General features: G+C 36.6%; 1 protein-coding gene across 4 annotated transcripts in view; it reads left to right on the forward strand.

The window, feature by feature from the left end:
- Positions 1 to 21,447, forward strand: part of ZNF407 (zinc finger protein 407) — a 422,449-nt gene that overhangs the window by 240,768 nt on the left and 160,234 nt on the right. For 3 of the 4 annotated variants that reach the window (XR_016387665.1, XM_022560021.3, XM_089895324.1), the window contains exons 5-7: positions 318 to 484; positions 4,191 to 4,274; positions 12,375 to 12,495. Coding sequence is in view for 3 of the 4 variants with exons in the window: in XM_022560021.3 (XP_022415729.2) it covers positions 318 to 484; positions 4,191 to 4,274; positions 12,375 to 12,495 (372 nt within the window). In the remaining variant the exon portion in view is untranslated. Of the gene's footprint in view, positions 1 to 317; positions 487 to 4,190; positions 4,279 to 12,374; positions 12,496 to 21,447 lie in introns of all 4 variants that reach the window. The other variant, XM_089895325.1, reaches the window with a different exon arrangement.

Consider the following 21,447-nt stretch of genomic DNA (forward strand, 5'->3'; position numbering starts at 1 on the left):
ACAGCCTGTGCCCTGGATAAGTGGTGTAGGCCTGTACAGGTGAAATCTATTCTCACATTTGCCTCAGGGGTGACTGGACTGTAACAGAATTTTTCAAACCCGTTGGGCCCAACCGCAAAGCAGAGAATAAATGGCTGAAGTGCCAGGCCTGGACAGAAAAATCAATGCCTGGTTATACAGACATGACAGACCAGGCCCGCAGTTCTCCTCGCGACACCCTGAACTCGCCACACTGCAGGGCTGGAGCGGCACCTGTCGGGGCCCGAGGTGCTCCCGTGAGGGTAATATTTGCATCCTTTTCTCTCCACTCCATGCAGGAAATTTACATGCCGCCTGTGTGATAGAAGTTTCACAGAGAAGTGGGCCCTGAACAACCACATGAAACTCCACACGGGGGAGAAGCCATTCAAGTGTACCTGGCCTACCTGCCATTACTCCTTCCTCACGGCCTCCGCCATGAAGGACCACTACAGGACGCACACAGGTGTGCCCGTCCGCCTGGGCCCAGTGGTGGTGGTAGTTGGGGGTGGTCGTCGCAGCAGCAGTCCATAGAAAGGAATCCCTGTTTGAAGAGTTTAAGATTGTGGTAATTATATGTTAAAAGGTATGGCATCAATGCTTTGTGTTTTGATGATGCTCAGCGTAATTTTTAAGTGACATTTTAATATTTGTGTGTGTGCGTGTGCACACGTGCATGTGTTCACATAAAATAAGTTTCATATTTCAAAGCTGATTTATGTTGTGTGTGGGTACATATATGTGTATGTGTTTAAACATATCTTTTTAGGTGTGATCATTATAGAAGATCATTTGAGGAGATTAAATTTTCATAGAGAACTTGTGTTATATTTGTTACTGATATGGACTCCGTGCCATAATGTTTCTGAACATTATTGAATCTTGGTTTTTATGTACCACTTGAAATTTTTTAAATCAATTTAATATTTCTCTTAAGAGAATACTATCAGATCCAAGAGTTTTTGAAATTACTACAAAGAGACTAAACTGAATTTAGCTAGTATAAATTTTTTAGATAATTGAAAAAGTACGAATTCACATACATTTTACATCAAAACATTTAGTGGACTGTTTGGAATTTAAACCAACTGATAGTAAAAGCAGCACACAGAATACATCTGTGCTAGGCATGGTCCTGAGACCTCTCAGTTTGGACCTTCATGAATATATTTCTCCTACCTGCCCTGTGGTTCTATTCAATGTATATGACATGCTTTTCATTATCTAAGGACAGAGGGCCCCTAAACTCCTTACAAGCGTGTAGTCGAGCGCTTGCTGTATCTCACTGTGGCGACATTACTGGGAGCCATTTGCTGTTCTGTGGTCTTCTTCCTCTTTACAGCTCTCAGAAAGTGTTTTGTTTCAAGGAAAAAATAAATTTTAATCAGCATTCCCAAATGTTCTTCTGATTGCCAAGAATCCTGTATTATTGTTAGAAATTATAGGTTAAAAGTTCTTCTGAAGCAGTTTGTGGGAAGCCCAGGCCTCCTTAGCTTCCTTGACAAGGGCGTTGACGATTTAAGGTCTCCAGCCTGCCCTGAAAGATCACTTATATCGAACAGCAGATGAAAAGCCAGTGCAGATGTAATTTATCGTTGGCGTTTCCTTCTAAAGAATAATTGTGGAGACTTGGCTGGATCAATAATATGGATTTTTGTTGTTAGGTCTTGTAGTCTGCACCATAATGAGAGATAGGGGACAGTGGCTGTTTTCTAATAGAAAATAAAGGATTGGTTTCCGTGTCTTTCTACATTTGAAAGCAAAATGGCACACTTGAAACTAATTCAAGTTGTTAAGAAAAGTCTCCTATTATAGCTCTGCTCTCATATAAATATGGCATGTTAAGTGAACCCCCTTTTTATTGAGTATATTACATTTAGTTTTTTCTTAAAATTTTTTTTCTTGAAAAATACTCAATTGCCCACTATCCAACCCTAACTCCCCCTACCCCCTTGGAAAAGAAAAAAAAAAAAGGGCAAGTGAAAATTGAATTTAGAGTGACAAACAAATCAAGCCACCAAGGTAAATATGACATACAATACATTGCAGACTAACATCCTAGATAAAAATCCTGCGCGTCAAAAAATCAAGGTCACTAATATATCTAGAACCAAATCACATGGAAAATTGATAATTTTGTCTTTGTGCCTATACATATCTTAAAATAGGAAAGGGAATAAAACTTAGTATATACATGCAGCACATATACCTGTAAAAATGTAAATTTCATTACATGCAGCACATATACCTGTAAAAAATATAAATTTCATTAGGATTTGTCTTGTCTGTTAATGTTTATATCTTACAAGAAAGATATAGATTGCAAAGAAGTTCATAAACGAGGGAAAGGAATCATAGTCTGCTTGAGTCCAGAAATAGTAAGGATACTCTTTCCTCATCAGGTGTTTTGCTGGCTGGGTAGCATAGCACCAGTCTCTTCTCTGCCACATACCACCAGATGCGTAGGTGTGTGTGAGCTTGTGTGTGCATGTGTGGACCACAGTACACACATTTCCGCACACTCGAAGGGGTTAATGCCCACAAAGCTGTGGTGATGAATAAATTGTAGAGAACAATTTTGTCTCAACACAGAATAGTATGTTAATATTAACGAGCAAATTATCTTTGGGGATTTTAAAAAAAGTCCACTTTCAGTGTTATTTAATTGATAATACAGCTAGTTAGAAAGATTTATATTTCAAATTGATTAAATAATTAAATGAGCGATTGCAATTAAACTTTATTCTTCACAGCCCATCTACTCTATTCTTTTTTTCTGTATTGATATAATGATGCCACGGAATGAACTTAACCCCAAAATAGGGAAGTAAAGATAGGAAAAATACTTAAATTCAGCTTTATTTTATAAATGATAATAATGAACATTTTAACGTACCATTGGGAAATAAGATTAAACATAATTTGGTTAAAACTCTCTTTATTAATATATGTTCATTTAAATTAGAGAAGCTAGTATTGCTCTCAGGTAAAGGGAAGACTCTTTCTGATTACGGTAGCTACTCTGCCTTCCTATATTTACTATTTTTTCTAACCTTAAAAAGGCAATTACCATTTCCACAACACCTCAAGCTAAATTTCTATTGTAAGACACCTAAACATTTTAGAACAAAGCAGGCTGACGTGAGCAAAAACCCTTGAAAGACTTGTTGCATTAAACATTCACATGAATAAAGTAGATAAAGATAGATAAAATGATTTGTTTTATTTTTGAAAAGTATTTTATAATTTCACTGACTCTCTCCAAGGTGTTAGCATTTTTATTCTCCTTTTCTCTTCTTTAGGAGCCTTATGGGATAAACTGTCTAGGTGTCAGCACTTATTGGCCAAATATGCTGTAGAATAGAGAGAGATTGCATTTATAAACTGTAGGGCAGAATGTTAGCTTGTGTAAAAATGTTTTTAAAAATGAGCATTTAAACATTTTTAACAAAGTCTGCCAAATCTGACTCTAATTGTTGCAGAGTTTTCCAGTCAAGAGTTATCACTAAAGATGAATGATAGGAGTTTTTATACAATTTCTTTAGCAATCCCTAGACCTCCTTTTTTTGTGCCATGGAAGTTTGAGGAACATAAACAGCGCTGAGTTGAGTAAATGTAGATTTTATCGTTACTTGGGGTCTTCAGTATATTCAGGGAAACTGTTCAATTCATATTGTTAAGGAGGAAGTTATTAAAGAAGATGCTGATAGAATCAGGTGAAACCGATTCAATATCCTTCAGTTGTTAGAAAATTCAGTATGTTTTATTTAAGCAGAATCATGTATACTGTATATTAACAGTTCCAAGCAATCTTTAGTCAGCTCAGAAAGTCCAGATGTATGGGAATTGTAAAAAATCAGGATATGCATAAAAACTGTTCAAGTGCATAAAGCAGCCCCATCTGGAAGACATCTACCAGAAATGAAGTTGTACAAAACCATTCCATTGATAATAAAGCTAATTTTTATGGGTCTGACAAGTATGTAATTATGTTCAGTGGTGCTTTTCAGATTTTATCACAGTCAATAAACCGCAGTGGTAATTTCATTCCCATTTGACATATTTACATGGAAACATTTGATTGGAGGAATTAGTAACCCTGAAAGCCTTGATAGATATGTTTTAATGATCTGTGACCTCCGCAGTCCCTCATCTGTTTATTGTTGCAACAGGCGAGAAGTCGTTCCTGTGTGACCTGTGTGGCTTTGCTGGCGGGACCCGGCATGCCCTCACCAAGCACCGCAGGCAGCATACAGGTCAGTCCAGCCACCCGGCCCTCAGCCTGCTGCTCAGCAGGCAGCCAGTCCAGGGGGGCCCCCCGCATTCGTTCTTGGCCCTGGATTGCCTGTCTTTTCGATTTTTGTAAACTCTGTGCACTTGAGGGTCTACTGAAAATTGTGCTTGAATAATACAAGATTTTAATGCGTCTGCTTTTACGTATTTATAAAGTAAGCCTGCTGCGTGTCTTACGGATCAGGTGTCCTGTAAAGTCGTGTCAAGCAGGGGGAGAACAGGGTCTGGCCTTCTGTGTGCAGACATACCAGCTGCTTCTCTGCGGCAGAGCCCTGCCTTGGGAGTGGCCCATGAGCTGTGGTGAAGCTGGGGGACCTGCCTTCCTCTCAGTCAGTCCCTCCCCGTCTCCTTCCCTGCTCACGCCACCTTTTAGCTGCTTCTCACCTGCTTACCAGCAGCCCTGCCTTCCCATCTTTGTCTCAGCCTCCGGAACCACCTGACTCTCTAGCCAGCAATCCCTCTGCGGGTTGGAACCAAGTAGATGTGGTTGTAGCTCACTGCAGCTTCAGGTATTTTTGCGATTAAGAATGGAAGGCAGTCGGGACTTCCCTGGTGGTCCAGTGGTTAAGACTTCGCCTTCCAATGCAGGGGGTGCGGGTTCGATTCCTGGCCTGGGAGCTAGGAGCCCACATGCCTCACAGCCGAAAAACCAAAACATAAAACAGAAGCAATATTGTAACAGATTCAATAAAGACTTTAAAAATGGTCCACATCAAAAAAAAAAAAATCTTTAAAAACAAAAAAAGGATGGAAAGCAGTGAAGAGGCGAGTTAAGCAGATAAGGACATTGAAGAGAATCCTTTTTTTTTCCATGATGGGCATTCTTGGTGATTCAACAAAATAAACTAGATGCCTTGGTTAGGAACACATAAGGATGAAAAGTTTTAACCATCTATTAAAGTTGATTACCTATTGATATGCTGTAATAGGTCTTATAAGTAATTACTTTAACTTCTGAATTACATATGTCTGGGACAGTGCTGATTTTTGGTGATGTTCCTTGTAACTATTAATAGAACCAACTTTTTAACCCTAAAAAGTGCTCTAGTTTAGATGATAAATCATATGGTAACAGAATTTGTAACTCATTGTTAGACTTTTACTTGCGTTCCATGAGAATAGTTGAGTTTGGCAGTTATACTCAAAATGGCATAAACGTAGAGTACATGAAATATGTTGTTTATGGTACAGTTTGATTCTTGATATGCTGTATTTAACGCTTAGCTACAAGGAGCTTTAATGCCCATTATCGTATTTATAAGATCAGTGAGAATTAATGCTAGCCATTCCTTTTGGATTCTTAAGTTTATATGATTCAAATTTCTATATGTGGTAAATATAGAAATAATAATAATTGTTGAGTCAAGAAATATCCAATGTTAATATATTATTGAGCCAAGAAATATCCAATGTTAATATAATGTTGAAAACTCAAACTTGGTAAACATAAAACTCTATTTTAAGTTTGTAGTAGCAACCTGTGATCACATTTTTTTTTTTTTAATCCAGTGATTTACAGTTTAGGTGTAAGAGATGGCAGAAGAGCCCAGTGGATGGCGGTCATCCTTGGCTACTATGTTGGACAAGTTGGGAATATGTGTGGTAAAGTGTGTTCACGTGGGGTTTTCTGATTCTTCATGTTTCAGTTTATTGATGCCCGAACTGTTGCCATGCAGATGGTGTCGCCCTGGCATGGCCCTGGGCGTCAGCAGACTCCCTGGTGCCGCCGTTGGCAGTGTGGCCGTGCTCCCTCTTCCCGCTGCTGAGGGGCCGGTAATGCTGTGATCACAGGCGTTTACAGGTGATCGATCATGAACCTGCATCGAGCAGGCACAACTTTATATTTTATGTCAGGTCCAGAGGCTCCTTATTACTTTGCTATTAACTGTATACCATATAGGACAATGTCTCACAGACAGAGGCATCTGTCTTTTTGGCATTTATCTGCCTCTGTGGCACAAATCAAACATGATTCTTTAATACCACAGTCAGTTCGAACAGCTTAGCCAAACAGTACTAAGCCAAACAGCTTAGTACAACTCAGTCTAGGCCCTTTGCGTTTATGCTGGATTTATAATATTTAAGCAACACATAACTTTTTTTTTTTTTCAAGGCCAGATTTGTTTGGCTCATTTGAAATCTGTGTTTTTCTGATGTATTCCTCTTTGACATGGTTTACCTTTCTACTACAGAGTGCCCACCCAAACTACAATCAGCTAGCAAAGGGATAGGTATCAAAAGTGTTCCAAATGGCGTAAATAATTCCCCAGTGCAATACAGACTGTCTAGGGGGCTGACACAAAACATCTTCCACTTCAAGATTTACTTTTATCTGGTAAAAGGGTCACCTGTCAGAGACCCTTGATTCAAGGGCACAGGAGCAAATCCTCACATGTAGTTGAAGAGCCTTGGCCGGCTTAATGACCACCAGCCCGCCCAAAGGAATGCGGTGCGAGCTTCCAGGAGAAGGGGTGGCCCGTCTGACAGATTGTTGACACACAAAGGGCACCTCTCTCTGTCCATAATCCATGCCGGTGTTGGTGTCCCTCCTCCGGCTTCCTTTTACTCTTCTGTCACGGGGACCTCAGGTGCAGAATATTCCTCAGTGGTTATTTTCGCCAATATTACCGCTTGAAAAGGAAAGTATGAAGAACACAATTTAAACTACTGTATACTCTTATGTGAGGGAAACAGGCAGAAAGGAAATTTCACCAGCAGGATGTATGCAGGCAGCCCTGTTGACTTACAGATAGCATTATTCAAGGGTAGTTACTATCTCACTCATAGGTTTACTCATCCTTCTGGCTTTAGAATGACAAAGAATTCAGGACTGTTCCCAATGCACCAAATCAGTTTGATCACTCCATCAAAAATTTTTCCTTAGTAAGTGTGTACACCTCCTCACGTAGCACCTATCTCATTTCATGCAGTTAACAAATATTAGGAAACTGAAATTCTTGTTTAGCATTTTTAAGATTTTCTTTCACATTTAACAATCTAGAAGTTATTTATTTATCGATTTATTTTGCTATATGTTGAGACTAACAAACAAGAGCTACTTCTGTATTTCTGAAGTGTATTTTCCTGAAGAAATTACCTGAAATTTCCCGAAGAAATGATTGTTTCTGGATAAAAAAGAGATACCGGTGAACATATTCAAACAATAGTATTGAACATGTAACAGAATTGAGTTACAAATTAACTATTATGCACAGATTGAATAAACTGTAGTCTGTGTAAGTTGACACAGAGTTCTTTTCCATCAAGGGCCCAGACATGCTTGAGCCTTCCTTTACTTAGTGGTTGTAGCTTAGTATGTAGCATACCTTGGTAGCATTATATTTTTTCTCTGTCAGCCTATAGATTTTTCACAATTTCTTAAGACTACATAGTTTAATCTGTTGTGTTTTCAAGTTAAGCATGAAATGACAATTGATAGTTTATTGCGATACAATGTCAGCTTGACATGAACTTCAAATTATTAGAGTTATAGAGAATCTAAATGACATTCTTTAAAAGTGTTTTTTTTAAGTTTAAATTGTGTCACATAAAAATGCCATAAAAGTTTAAATGAAATAAGATTGATACATTTACCATATTTTTTAAGTGTTTATGTTAAACCTTCTCACCAAGAAACTTAACGTTGAGGAGCTTGGATGACCTTTTATTTATACCACTGACTCAGACAATGACTCCATAATGTTACCCCTCTAGATTCCTGCCAGATCCATGAAAAATGGATAGATTAACGATGTCTACCAAGGCTAAAAGAATAAGCCAGTTAGCAGTGAGTCTGATGCCAACGTACTTTCAAGCACTTTGTTTGAATGGAATAAGGAGACGTCAGAATATATTTGTGAATTTGCTTAACGAAAAAAATCTTTAAATTGTTTGACCCCTTAGATTCATGATATTAAAAGTGGAAGATTCAAGCTACCTAATTTGAAGTCTTAGTATATAGTTTCAATAGTCATGTCAGTATTGTATTGGCATAAAGATTTCCAGATAGATCAAGGGAGCAGAATAGACTCATGCATATATCTGTCCATTGTTTTTGACCAAGGAACAACCTTTAGAGACAGATTTAACAGAGGATGTGCAAAACCTCTTCATTGGAAACTTTAAAATATTGCCAAGAGAAATTAAAGAAGACCTAAATAGAGCGATATCCCATGTTCATGGATTGGAAGACTCAATGTTGTTAAGATTTTATTTCCTCTCACATTGATCATTTCAAATCCCTCAAGCTTTTTTTTTTTAAAGAAACTGACAAGCTGATTTTAAAATTCATATGGAAATGCAACAGTGAAATATCAAACAACTTTGAGAATGATGAACGAACTTGACTTACACAACCTGACTTCATGACTTATTAGAAAGCTTTAATAATCAAGTCATTCTGGTGTTTTCATCAAGGTAAACAAATACCTCAATGGAATGGAATAGAGATTACAAAACAGCCCACACCTACATGGTCAACTGAGCTTTGACAGAAGAGCAAAGGCACTTTAATCTTTTCAATACATAATGCTGGAACAATTGGCTATCCATATGCAATCAAAATAAATTTTGATCCGTATATCATGTCATATACAAAAATGAACTCAATCTAAATATAAAACTTAAAACTATATAAATTCTAAAAGAAAATTTAGGGGAAAAATCTTTGTGATCACGGATTATCAAAGATTTCTTAGATACCAGCACATCAAAAGCCTGATTCATAAATGAAAAGAATCATAACTTGAAAAATTATAAATGGAGAACTTGAAAACTTTGTAAATTATTAATTTTTCTTCAAAAGACACTGTGAAGAGAATGAAAAGACAAACCACAGACTGGAAAGAATATGTATATATCATGACTCTTATAAAGGATTTGTATCTGTAATATATAAAGTGCTCTCAGAACACAGTTTTAAGAAACCAACCAACTAAAAAAGGGTCAAAATATTTGAACAGGTACTTCACCAAAGAATATAAATGCATGGCACATAAGCACATGAAAGTGTCCTCAAATGATCATTAGAGAAATTCAGGCGTAAAGCACTAAGCACACTGCATGTTGGTGATGCTTGGAGCAGTGGGAACTCTGGAGCACAGCTAGTAGGAGTATAAAATGGTCAAACCACTTCGGAAAACAGTTTGGCAGTTTCTCACGAAGTGACGTATGTACCTGCCATAGCAATGGATACACGTGACATTCACGTAATGAATACTACTCTACAACTCGGCAGCAAAAATACATCACGTATTTACACCTGGAGCAATGGGAGTGAAGCACAAAATAAAGCTGGGAGAAACAGGCCAGACAGAAGAGAAGTACATACCGCCTGCTTCCATGTGTGTACATTTCTAGAAAGTATTAGCTAATACATAGCGAAAGAAAGCAATGAACATTTGCTTGGGGATGGAACGAGCAGAAGAAAGACAGGGCACAGGGATACCTCTGTGGTGGTGCTTATGTTCGTTACTTTGATCGTGGTAAGAGCTCCATTCTGCCTCCTGTGTCAGGTCTAGACAGGTGATGTCAAGTCACTGAAGTAATTAATAATGAGTGTTTTCATCCAGGTGAGTGCTTCCCTTTGTGTTTCTGTTTTCCATGTGAACTATTCTTTGACATTGGTGTACAGTTAAGATACTCTTAATTGAATTTAATGAGCAATTCAGTCTTTATAATGAATGAGGAAGTTTTCAGATATGCTTGTGTATGAAGGTTTATATGTTTCTATGACAGAATATTCCCGTGTCAAATGTGAAGAGATTGCGTGATTTTATTTAACTCTACGCAATTCGAAGATCATGTCTTATCCCTCAAATAAAAGCAAAACCTGCCATCATCGTGAAAGTTATTTTTTTGTATAAGTCAGTTCAGTACAACTGAGCTGTCTATAAACCAGCAGTTTAGAAACTGAGAACAAAGAGTTATTTAGGCTGACTCTGGGTGACCACTTGATTGAGGTGTAGTATATGGGAAATGGCTAAAAGAGACAAAACCCCCTCTCAACTCCAAGATTTTTACTCTGCTGTGTATACGGTCTTCTTTTTACAAGAATAAGTCAAATATTTCCTGGTAGGATCTGTTAAATGATGCCTCTATGTCAAGTTCACTAACTTTGCGAAGCCATTAATTATTTTATGTATATTATAGGTTTTTACTTTGTTATTGGTTATGAGCTCTTGATGAGAGCCATTTGTGTGCTGCTTCTTTTATCTTTGTGAGAGTAGTTTGCAGTTTCCAGTGTTTAGGCAGTCCTGTCCCCATAATGATGAAGCACTGGTTATTGGGCACGCTCCTAAGTATCTTACCTATGCCTTGTCTGCTTTAATCCTCCCAGTTATCTCCATGTTCTGTGTATTATCCTCCTGATCTTGTTCAGGGGGTTACCAGGTAGGGAGTGAAATATGGCAAAACCTGGACTGGGACTGAAGTCCTTTTGGTTTCTTCTAACTGCTGCCCTGGGCTGCAATGACAGATAAAATGCCATCAGATGAGATGTGTATGCATTCAGTAAATATTACTGCAGTTAATGGGCAAGGCCATATAAACAGGCTTAGAGAATGTAGGACAAATTTCTAAACGTTCTGATTTTCAGGGCAGACATAGTTTTGTTGCTAGCTGAATAGATGTAATTTTAAACCAAGATATTTCATCCCTCATTTTCTATATGTTAGTATACTTATAACACTATTACAAAAACATGGGAAATAAGCAACAAGTGGAGTTACATATGTAAAATTAATCCGTCCTATGTGTAAACTTTCTCAGGAAAAATGTCTCTTGACAAGAGTATTTCTGTATATCACAACTGTGTTTTGAGGAAGAGGTGGTGAGGTTTTCTCTAGTTCACATGTAATGTGAGCTATACACATATCATTTTAAGTTGCCTGGTAACCACATTAAAAAAAGGAAAAAGTAATAGGTGAAGTTATTTTTTATAAATAGATAATTCAAACAAATACATACAATTTATTATCATTTCAACATGAAGTCAATATAACATTATTACCAATATTTTATTCTCCCCCCGCCACCCCCAGGACTTTAAAATTTGGTGTGTATTTTGCACTTCCAGCACATCTCAATACAGAGGCCAAATATTTTATCTGTAATTCATGATCTGTATTTAGGTTTGATAAAATTTACATGTCAAAAAGTAGATTCTCTTTCCCAAGCTGTTCTAGACTTAAACATTTTTTCAACAGGTGAATTCAGTATCAGTTTTTAAATTTACATCAATTAAAATTAAATCACCCCATCTCAGGTGCTCACCAGCCAGTACAGCTAGTGAAATTAAAAACCAGTCAGACCTGATTTCTTTGAGTTTGTGTGTGAAGGAGAGAAAGGTATTGATCAGAGGGCCGTGAGTCCTGGGTAGGTCCTTGAACCAGCACATGGGTGAGCTGTATGTGCAGAGAGATCAGGTGTATCTACACTGGGGAGATGGAATTTACAGGGCTGTTAAATATTATTTCAGATGTTTCTTTGAGGCCTCTTTACCTTTTACTCAACTTAGTGAATTACAATTTCTCTTTACTTCTAACACTTTTTAAATTGCTGTCAATTTATCGCTTGGTTTTATTTTTTTCCTTCATATTTAACTTTAAGATTTTAATAAGTTTTACACTGTGTATTTAAAGTATATCTTTGTTACATACTTTTCCGTGGTTTTAACCTCACTGAGATTTTTATAATGGCCCTAATCTAACAGTTTGTTAAATGACTCAAAATACAGTGCTAAACCAAACTTGATATTTATGTTTTTATCTGGATGAGTGCTTCACTGTGTGTTTCTATTTAGATTAGATAATTTAGAATCCTGTGTGTATAAGTTACATGTGAACCGCAAAATGTATATCTTGCTTCTGTTCTCATAGAGAAATAAAAATCAATGGTATCTTCTAACTTTCTCAATCTGTGAATAAATATTCAAACATCCTAAGTATGTGTAGTCTTAAAATTTCATGGAAATGAGTGTCTTTTTAATTGTTAATAACAGATTAAGCCCTTCATTTCCAATATTTGTAATTATTCACCTGCAACTCCTCTTGATATATTTTCAGGAGAAAAACCTTTTAAATGTGATGAGTGTAACTTTGCCTCCACGACCCAATCTCATCTGACGCGGCATAAGCGGGTACACACAGGAGAGAAGCCCTACAGGTGCCCCTGGTGTGACTACAGGTAACGATCCATTATGAAGCAAGTGGAATCAAGTGGGTCATCATGGTGGGTGAAAATCCTGTTAAACTCACCATAAACGAATTGTGTTTTTGAGTAACGTGAACTAGCCTGATTTAAAGCATGATTCATGTATTGGGAGTGGGAGTTTATTACACCACCTAATTTTGGTGACCGTTTTAAACGATGTAAAACATTTTTCCGTTTTTTACAATCTTAACGTTTAGGTTTTGTTTTTTTTTTTGGCTGCGTTGGGTCTTCGTTGCTGCGTGGCGGCTTTCTCCAGTTGTGGAGACCGGGGGCTGCTCTTCGTTGTGGTGCGTGTGCTTCTCATTGCGGTGGCTTCTCTTGTTGCAGAGCACGGTCTCTAGGCCTGCGGGTTTCAGTAGTTGCAGCACGTGGGCTCAGTAGTTGTGGCGCATGGGCTCAGTTGCTCCGAGGCATGTGGGATCTTCCAGGACCAGGGCTCGAACCCGTGTCCCCTGCATTGGCAGGCGGATTCTTAACCAGTGCTCCACCAGGGAAGTCCCACATTTAGGTTTTATAATCCATTGATGCACCTGACTTTCAAGTGACTGTAAGGAACCATCCAGTGAATCAGTTATTCAATGCATATGGCATCTCATCTACTATGAGTGAGTCACTCATTTAGACAATGAAGATAATGTAAAAAATGCTTCCTGCCTTTAAGGATATTGTAGCATAATGGGTGGCTTGTAATGGTAGTGTTAGTAAATATTTCTAATACAGATGTCAGTGGTATTTAAAAACGCCAGGGGAGTGCAAAGAGAAGGAACCAGATCAGTCCTGCTAGAGGAGAAAGCCTGTCAGCCATGGCTTAAAAGATGGGCAGCTTTCAGTCACATGTGCGTTCTGTGAGGATGCAGGGAGGTGATGGTACAGCGTGGCATTTCTGTGCTGAGAGCATGTTGGAGGTCATGAGTGCTCCGTCCACTCGTGGAGGCCACAGCGGCTAAGTGACATCTGCCAGGTTGCAGAGTGACTTCACAGAGGCCGCAAAGCACGGGGGCAGAGAAGCAGGAGTGGCGAATGAGCCTGTTTTACTCTGTGACAAGGTCCGCATATCCCGGGCCTGGTGGAAAATGAAAGGCGGCTGTAGGTTGCAGCTCGATCACGCTGTGTGTGTGGGGGCCTGTGAGCATAACTTCAGAGCTCACTGTGGTCTCTGAGACACCATGCGATGCGCAGGCAGCTGAGGGATCAGCCTTGATCAGCCCAACTGTGGGGCTGAAGGTCTCATGGGCCCTGTTGTGCATGAAGATGTGGAAACGTTGAGGGTAGTTCTTCAGTGCAGCCTGCCTTTGTTACATATCAGAATATATACCTTAAACCTGAAGCCTTCATTGAAAAATAGATTTTTGTATTCCTGTGGATATAGCCTGTGCGTTCAGTAAATATATTGCCATAATCTCTATTATTATCCTCATTATTGCATTAAGTTTTATGTTGAAGGTCATCTAATAGTACAGACATATTACGGGTATATTTCATTCATCAATTATTCATTCGTTCCACATTTTCTCAGTTCTGTCTTTGCCTAACACTAGATTGGTGTTTCTTTGAGATTTAATAAAATGGTGATCCAATTAGAGGTAGACATAGAAATTCTGAGGAGCTGATAGTACGAATTCTTTAAACAACAAACGTTATTGAATGCTCTTTTTCCTTGTTAGAGGTCATACTGTAGTTGCCTTCCCTGCAAAACACAGGAAAACAATTACAAATTTATAAAAATTTCCCTTAATTATCTCTCTTAGCTGTTAGGATTATATTCTTTCAGTCTGTACTTTATGCCTGTTTTGAATCATTGTTTTTTTTGGTGGTTTCTTTCATTATAAATTTTATTTTTCACACTTAACAAATTGTATAACCACCTTATGTCATTAATCCTGTGTAACTGTGGTTCTCAAACTATAATTTTTAAGTCGTAGAACTGTTACTTCAAACAAGATCTTGTACAGACCCCATGTATAAAATAGATAAAAGTGGTGTCTACCAGTTACAGATTTCAGAGGTACAGCCTGTAAGTCACTTATTATAACACTAACGAATATCATATAAGACTGTTTGACAAGCAAAAAGTTTTCAAATGGGGGGAGTTCTTGCTAACAGTTGCTGTTGGATTAGCCTTGGTGTCCAGTTTATGACTTTGCAGGGAGCGCTCAGCAGGGGCGGGTCGTCAGGAGCTCAGGCTCTTGAGGCTCACTGCAGCCGTTCAGCCTCTTCCTCATTTACAAAAGACAAATGATTTGGGTACGAACTTCAGGAACACTGCTGACGTGCGGTGAGGAACGCACTAGATCACTTATCCAGAGCTTGGCTGTGCACATCAGCCCTTGTTTTCACTCTCGTCTCAGGTTAGGACTTCAGATGGTTGTAGGCTTTACTTGACCTGACAAACCTCAAGATACTGTTCAGTGAGGTAATGCAAGAGTATCAGTGCCTTGAAGGTCTTTAGTGTCTGAAAATTATAATACATGCCATGATGGATTTTTTTTTTTTTTTACAGTTTTTGAAGTTGTTAAAAAAAAAAAAACCCAAATCAATTGTTAGATAATGACTGAAATACCTTAGAGTTTCAAAAGGCCTAGTTTGAAAACCACTCTTTTCTTCAATGTAATTTTAATACTTGCATGGCCTCTAGTTAGATTGTTAAACAATAATAACTTTATTAAATTTTTAGACATTTCTGCCATTTTCAGGTTTTTACTCCAAAAATACTTTTACCTAAAATCTCTGTGTGTGTCCATGATTTTTTTGGAAGAAATTCATAGAAGTATGACTTAAGGCTATTAATAGTACTACTACAAAGATTGGGATGTGAATTTTGTTTGGCTGATCAGTACTGTGTTTTGGTACACTCAAGTCTCTGTTTGCATGAACATATTTCTAAGTATTTCAGGTTTTCAGGGCTTGAAATTGTATTATACTTTTGCGAAGGTCGAGGTCGTGTTACTTGTCCCCTATCCAAGTTATCACCTTGAAGTAGCATCACGTCCGTTGAGCGGTGCGTTGCATCCAGCTGGATCCCGTCCGTATCAGACCTCTGTGAGGCACTGTCGTGAAAAGGAGCTGGTGTTTTCTAAGACTGTTGTCACTCTCCTATGAATTAATACTCAGGATCACCGGCAAACATCTAGTGTTTGCTATCACATTTCCTGTTGAAATGCTTAAAGTCCTTGATAAAAGGGTGATTTTATCTTTATTTAAGCCTTTTTAATAATTTGAATATTATTGAAAATAAATAGTTTGAACACTTTCTGTTCACGGGACAGTTTTGTCATTCTGCGTATATACAAGGTTGGGTTTGCTTTTACTAATGAACAAAAGACAAGTTAACTTGACCAGGAGTATGAAAAACTTCCAAATAGATGAACACTCCTAAAGTTAGTGACTATGAATGAAATGTAGAATTTTCAATGGATACCTTCGTTTTCTTGTTGAGGAGAATAAGATTTTTAAATGAGCAGGTAGTTAAGTTCATAAAGATTGTTTTGGTTGCATAGCATGGGAAGAACAAAATGCTTACCATATCTACCTTACAACAACAAAGTATCTTCTTTCACAAGATAAAGAAATTGGAGTAGGTATGATTTCTGTAGAATAAAAGTATGTATAAGATGATCACATATTTCCTGAGAAAATATGGTCATATTTGTCTTATCAGTATTCTTCCATAATATTTTCTTGCTTAAAATATTTAAATACTTTTTTCATATTTAGATTTTTGTCTGCTTAATATAAATAGATAAACATTATTCCTGTAGAATATTCCTGTTGTTGTCATTATTAACACTTATTTGCAGGTAAATTACCATCATTAGAAACTGAAGTATTATTTAAATTTCATTTGAAAATATATTTTTCATTTTATAAATTTATAAACATTAGTGGAGAAATTTTAGTAGTTATAATTATTCATGAAAAATGTGAATATAGATTTGTTTACAAAAGAATTTTATAATTGGTCTTTTGAACCTGGGGCTATTTTTCAAGTTTGCATTATTAATTTAGGCAGTGACATCTCATTCTGTTTAGATGTAAACGTGTACCCTTTTCCTAAGCTTTTACTGTCTAAGATATCCAAAATTCGAATCCATTATAGATCAGTATATTCCATCATTGCTCCAAAACTTTTTCACTATTAATTAGTATTCATTATAATTTTGAAGCATAAATTTAGATTCATAGCACGCTGTCCTACCATATTATTTATGCAGCAAATTCTTTAGATTTTTTCCTACCTTAAAATGGAAACAATCTAACATTTTTCTATACTTTTATTTTTTGTTATGTTTTAATTGTCACTTCTCTATTAAGGAGAGAAATAGAAAAAACTTCAATATGTTATAGTAAGTACCCTTTCTAATAATGTAAATCTTTATTTCCCCATGGAGTTTATTAAATATCAAGCTGCACTCTGTTCCACTGATGACACTGGCTTTCACAAGAGATTAGATGACTTGCCCTAAAGTTGGCTGTAATTGGGCTTTCTTTTACGTGAAACTCACCTTCTCATTGGCTTCCATTTTTTAAGGTTAATAAATGCATATTAAACAGTAAACCACTGATAAGTCATGAAAAGTAACACAAAATTCTACTTGCAGTATTAAAAATATGAAGGATAATCTTACATGACACTTCAAATGTCATTTAGTAAATCAAAGAAAACTAAAATTCAGCCCAAAGTATGCAGTTTGATCATTTATTTATTGCATCCCTATTATTGATCTTGGAATACCTTCATTGTTCCTTAAGACTGAGATTTTTGCTCAACTGCGTAATTGCCTTAGTGCTGCCAATGTTACACACACTCTTTTAAAAAGTTGTTTTTACTGTTCTACTTTTCATTTTATTCACTATTCTTTTTTTATTATTTGAAATTATAACTCCAGTTAGAAATATGACATATCATAGAGCTGAGGAATAAAATTGATAAATCCTGCCTCATATTAAAGATTTACCCCCATTGTTTTGCTGAACTTGGAAATACACTCTGATTCTTTTCCTTACTTGATGGTTTACTTAGCTCTTGGCCAGTGTATTTCATAGAATCATTAATGCACTAGGTTTTGATCTCAAGAAGGGTTTTCATTCCTTTTAGATGAGGGGAGGCTAAGAATATTTGATTTACCCTTTGACCCAAGTAGTGGAGTCTCAACAAAAAATGTACTTTTTGTGATATTCCCCAACACCTCTTTTATCACTCTTCTAAATATTTTGTTTAGTATTTCTTATAATCAAATTTGGTAAGTTTTTACACATACGACGAGACTAGGTAAAATTTAGCGTTTGTCACAAGCATTTGAAATGTGTGTGTGTGTGTGTGTATGTATCCTAGAAAATTTTTGTCAAAGAATACTTTTAATTTAATTGAATTCTGTCTTAACTTTACATGATGCTGGAAGCATTTTTAGGATAGTTTTAAGATGTAATGATAAAAAAATTATAATAAATCTTTATTTCCCTTTAAAGTTTGTATTAATTTCTCAAATACATATTTCTATAAAGTGTCTCAGTTACGAAAACTTTTTCAGGTCTTAGATAATAGTATGCCTTTTTACATAATTTTGCTGTATAAACATTTTATGTTTATTAGGCTTTACTGAATAATAAGGCACTAAGGCCTCAGTATAGGATGGGATCATTGTTCTGTCTTCCATTGTTTCAGCAGCATCCTGACTTGGGGACTGACTCTGCAGGGGATAATTTCCTCCCTGTGGATGATCTCCCCTGAGGGTTCCTGTTTTCCTTTGGCTTCCTGTGCAGGTTCACAGGTTGTAGCAGGAGAAGCAATAGATGGATCAAACTTGAGTTCGCCCTGAATAATAACAAGGAGAAAAAACAGATTTTGTCTTTGTATCAGAACATCATATATACTGAGAGAGAAGTGAAATTATACATAAGGAAATGAACAGCACACATTTCTTTTTCTGAAGAATCAAAGGTAGCATTCATTTATTTTGGGTGATTTTGAAGTTCTTGAAGAGTAATGACACTGCATAAAAATAATCAAATGAAAATGTCTAATATTAATTTATATTTGAAGCAATTTGATTGATGCCACAAGCCTAGTTATATCAGAACGAAATTTAAATTCAAAACATTTTGTCAGTGAAGTAAGCCAGACAGAGAAAGCCTAATATTGCATGATATCACTTATGTGTGGAATCTTAAAAAAAACGAAAACAACAACAACAACAACAACAAAACGGTCAAACTCATAGAAACAGAGAGCGGAAGAGTAGTTGCCAGGGAGTGGGGGAAACAGGGAGAGGTTGGTAAAAGGATACAAACTTTCAGTTATGAGTAAGGTCTGAAGAGCTAATGTACTACATGGTGACTATCACTGATGAACTGTTTTGAATACTGGAAATTAGCTAAGAGAGTAGAACTTAAATATTCTCACCCAAAAATAAATAAATAAAACATACCAGTCAATATTATTTCATTAGTATCAAGTCTGTTTGTTATCTGTTTATATTCCACTCTATTTTAACTGCTAATCCAGTTAATGGAATAAAAAGCAGATGTCCTAGGCTGAAAGGTTAGTTTGAAAGTCTCGAAGCCCAGTTACTTTGCAAACTTTTCTTGGGATAATGATGATTCCAAGGCTTTCCTCCCTTTGTGGTCAGTTTCTTCTGGGAGGCAGATGTGTCTGTTGTATGTTTGTAGTACTTGTCCTGGTAGATGGCCCCTTCCTGCTTGCTACCCTCACACAGTTCAGTGAGCCACAGGTAGATGTCAGTATCGTGGCTGTTTTGTGGAACTGTGTTTGGTCATTGGCTGCATAAGTATTGCTTAAGAAGATTCTCCTAGCAGGTGTCAAGATGGTATTTTATGGAGTTGTACTATCTTTCACGTGGAGTAGATGTTTCTGGTAAGTTTCCATGGGATCTTTTGAGGGGTTCCCTAAAAAAACCATAATTGTATTTTCAGGTTTTTCTATCCTAATTATGAAAGTTGTACTGTATGTAAGTGTATTTTTTATTCCTAACATTTATGTTTCAGCAGGAATTGAATTCTTTCTGAACAAATATCTCCTAATTTTCTCTGATCATTTTATTAGTGAATTTCAAAAAAAAATCTCAGTAATTCTAATTGTGGTTTTGATTTAGTTTTGTATTTTCTATAACATATATGTCTAATGTTATGTTTATTTGTAGCATATTTTACTCATACTTTTCTTCTCTGCCCTGAGACACCCAAGCACATAGACTTTTAAAAATTTTTGTTTAAGCCTATGTGCTAATATAGCACAGTATTTATGTCAGACCTTTAGTTACTGTTGGTAAATTTTCATCTTACAGAAGTTGGTTAAGTAAAAAAAAAAAAAATCTGTAGACTTGAAAACAAATAGATTCCATAGCATTAAAAAATATAAATTGGTTCATATGTCTTTAAAAGGGAGAAAAATCTAAGATAATTTGTTTATGACTATAAGTAAATTATTTGTTGATGTAGCTGAAATCGTCATTGAGATCACAGATTAATTAAAAGAGCCATTCTGAACACAAAGTGACCATACATTCCCTTTGCTATCTCTTAAAGTAGAATCTAGATAAACATGTTTATTTAACCTGCTGTTGTTGAGTCCCAAATCCAGTCATTATAAAAAGACCAGCACTATCTTTGGGGATGGTCTTTCTACAAGGAATTACTATGGATAGTCCCTTGGGTGGTAGTTAGATATATCTGTATATATTGTGGTAGAAAGAAAGGCCTTAGAGATGAAAAAAATTTGGGGGCAATAGTCTCTTGCATAATAAGTTATTCCTCAGACACTAGAGCTATTATCACACAACAAAACACTTTACTATGTAACTATCTATATCTCCCAGCATTAGAGGCTCTTACAGTGTGTAGCTTATTAGGAAAACTCTGTAATCACCAGGATTATCTAGAACAACAGTCAGTGGAGCATCAGGCACACCCTTCTGGTTATATGGTTGAGTTTCACAAGGTCAGATGTGGGGTTGAGAGAAACAATAATACCTTTGAAGTGTATAAAAGTTTGACCACCTGTCATTAGTTCAGTGAGAATGCTAAGATCTTAGTTATTTCATTTTGTTTTTGGATCCTTTGTTTCAGTATGTTCTGAAGTATTGCCTCTCTGGGGCCTGTAAAAAACTGGAAGAAGGAAGGAGAAGGAGAGAAAAACTTGGAATGTTTAGGTAGTGGGGACCCAGTGGTCTGTATGAGGCAGCTTCTCTATCAGTGTGCCTTCTAGACCTCAGACCCCTTCAGTGGAATAAGATGCTGCCTTCCTGGTAGCACCTGTGTATGTTTTGGCTTTAGGTTAAGAATGTTTGTAAAAACAAGATTACATCTTTTCTCACTTTCACATCTTTATTTTCTTAATTAAGAGAATGTAGCACAAACCCTTTGTTGACTTTTTCCTATTTATGAGAAGTACTGTGCTTGTGAGAAGTTCTATAACAAGAAGTATTCCCGAATATTTTCCTTTTTTGGAAAATGGTGTTGTGCCTTTCCTTCCTGCATAGTGAGCTGTACTTGAAATAAACCAGAATCTGTTATTCAGTAACATAATATGCATAATATGTAATGTGATACTTTTCCCTACAGGGAATTTTAACGTAATATTAACCTTCCTCTTACCCCTTAAACTTTAGTTCCTTACTCTTAATTCTTTTGGTTTGCATCTTGCTAAACAACCCTACTCTCTCATTTTGTATCTTTTATATCAGTTGTGACACTGTTTGGGGTTCTCTCACTATTTAAGTTTTGAATCATGCTGATTAACTGAACTCAGTTATATCTTTCCTGATTGTTTTGGTTTTTATTCATTTTAAATTACAACTTTTAAGAAATATGAAATGAAAATGAAATGTCATAAAACAAATTAGAATTTTCCCATACAGAGAGAATGAGGTAAACTTTTGGTGCTTATGCTTAACTAAATCAGTTAATCTC

This window comes from Delphinapterus leucas, chromosome 14 (assembly GCF_059928025.1).
Source record: "Delphinapterus leucas isolate spDelLeu-1000000601 "Yukka" chromosome 14, BTC_Dleu_Yukka2, whole genome shotgun sequence".
NCBI lineage: Eukaryota > Metazoa > Chordata > Mammalia > Artiodactyla > Monodontidae > Delphinapterus > Delphinapterus leucas.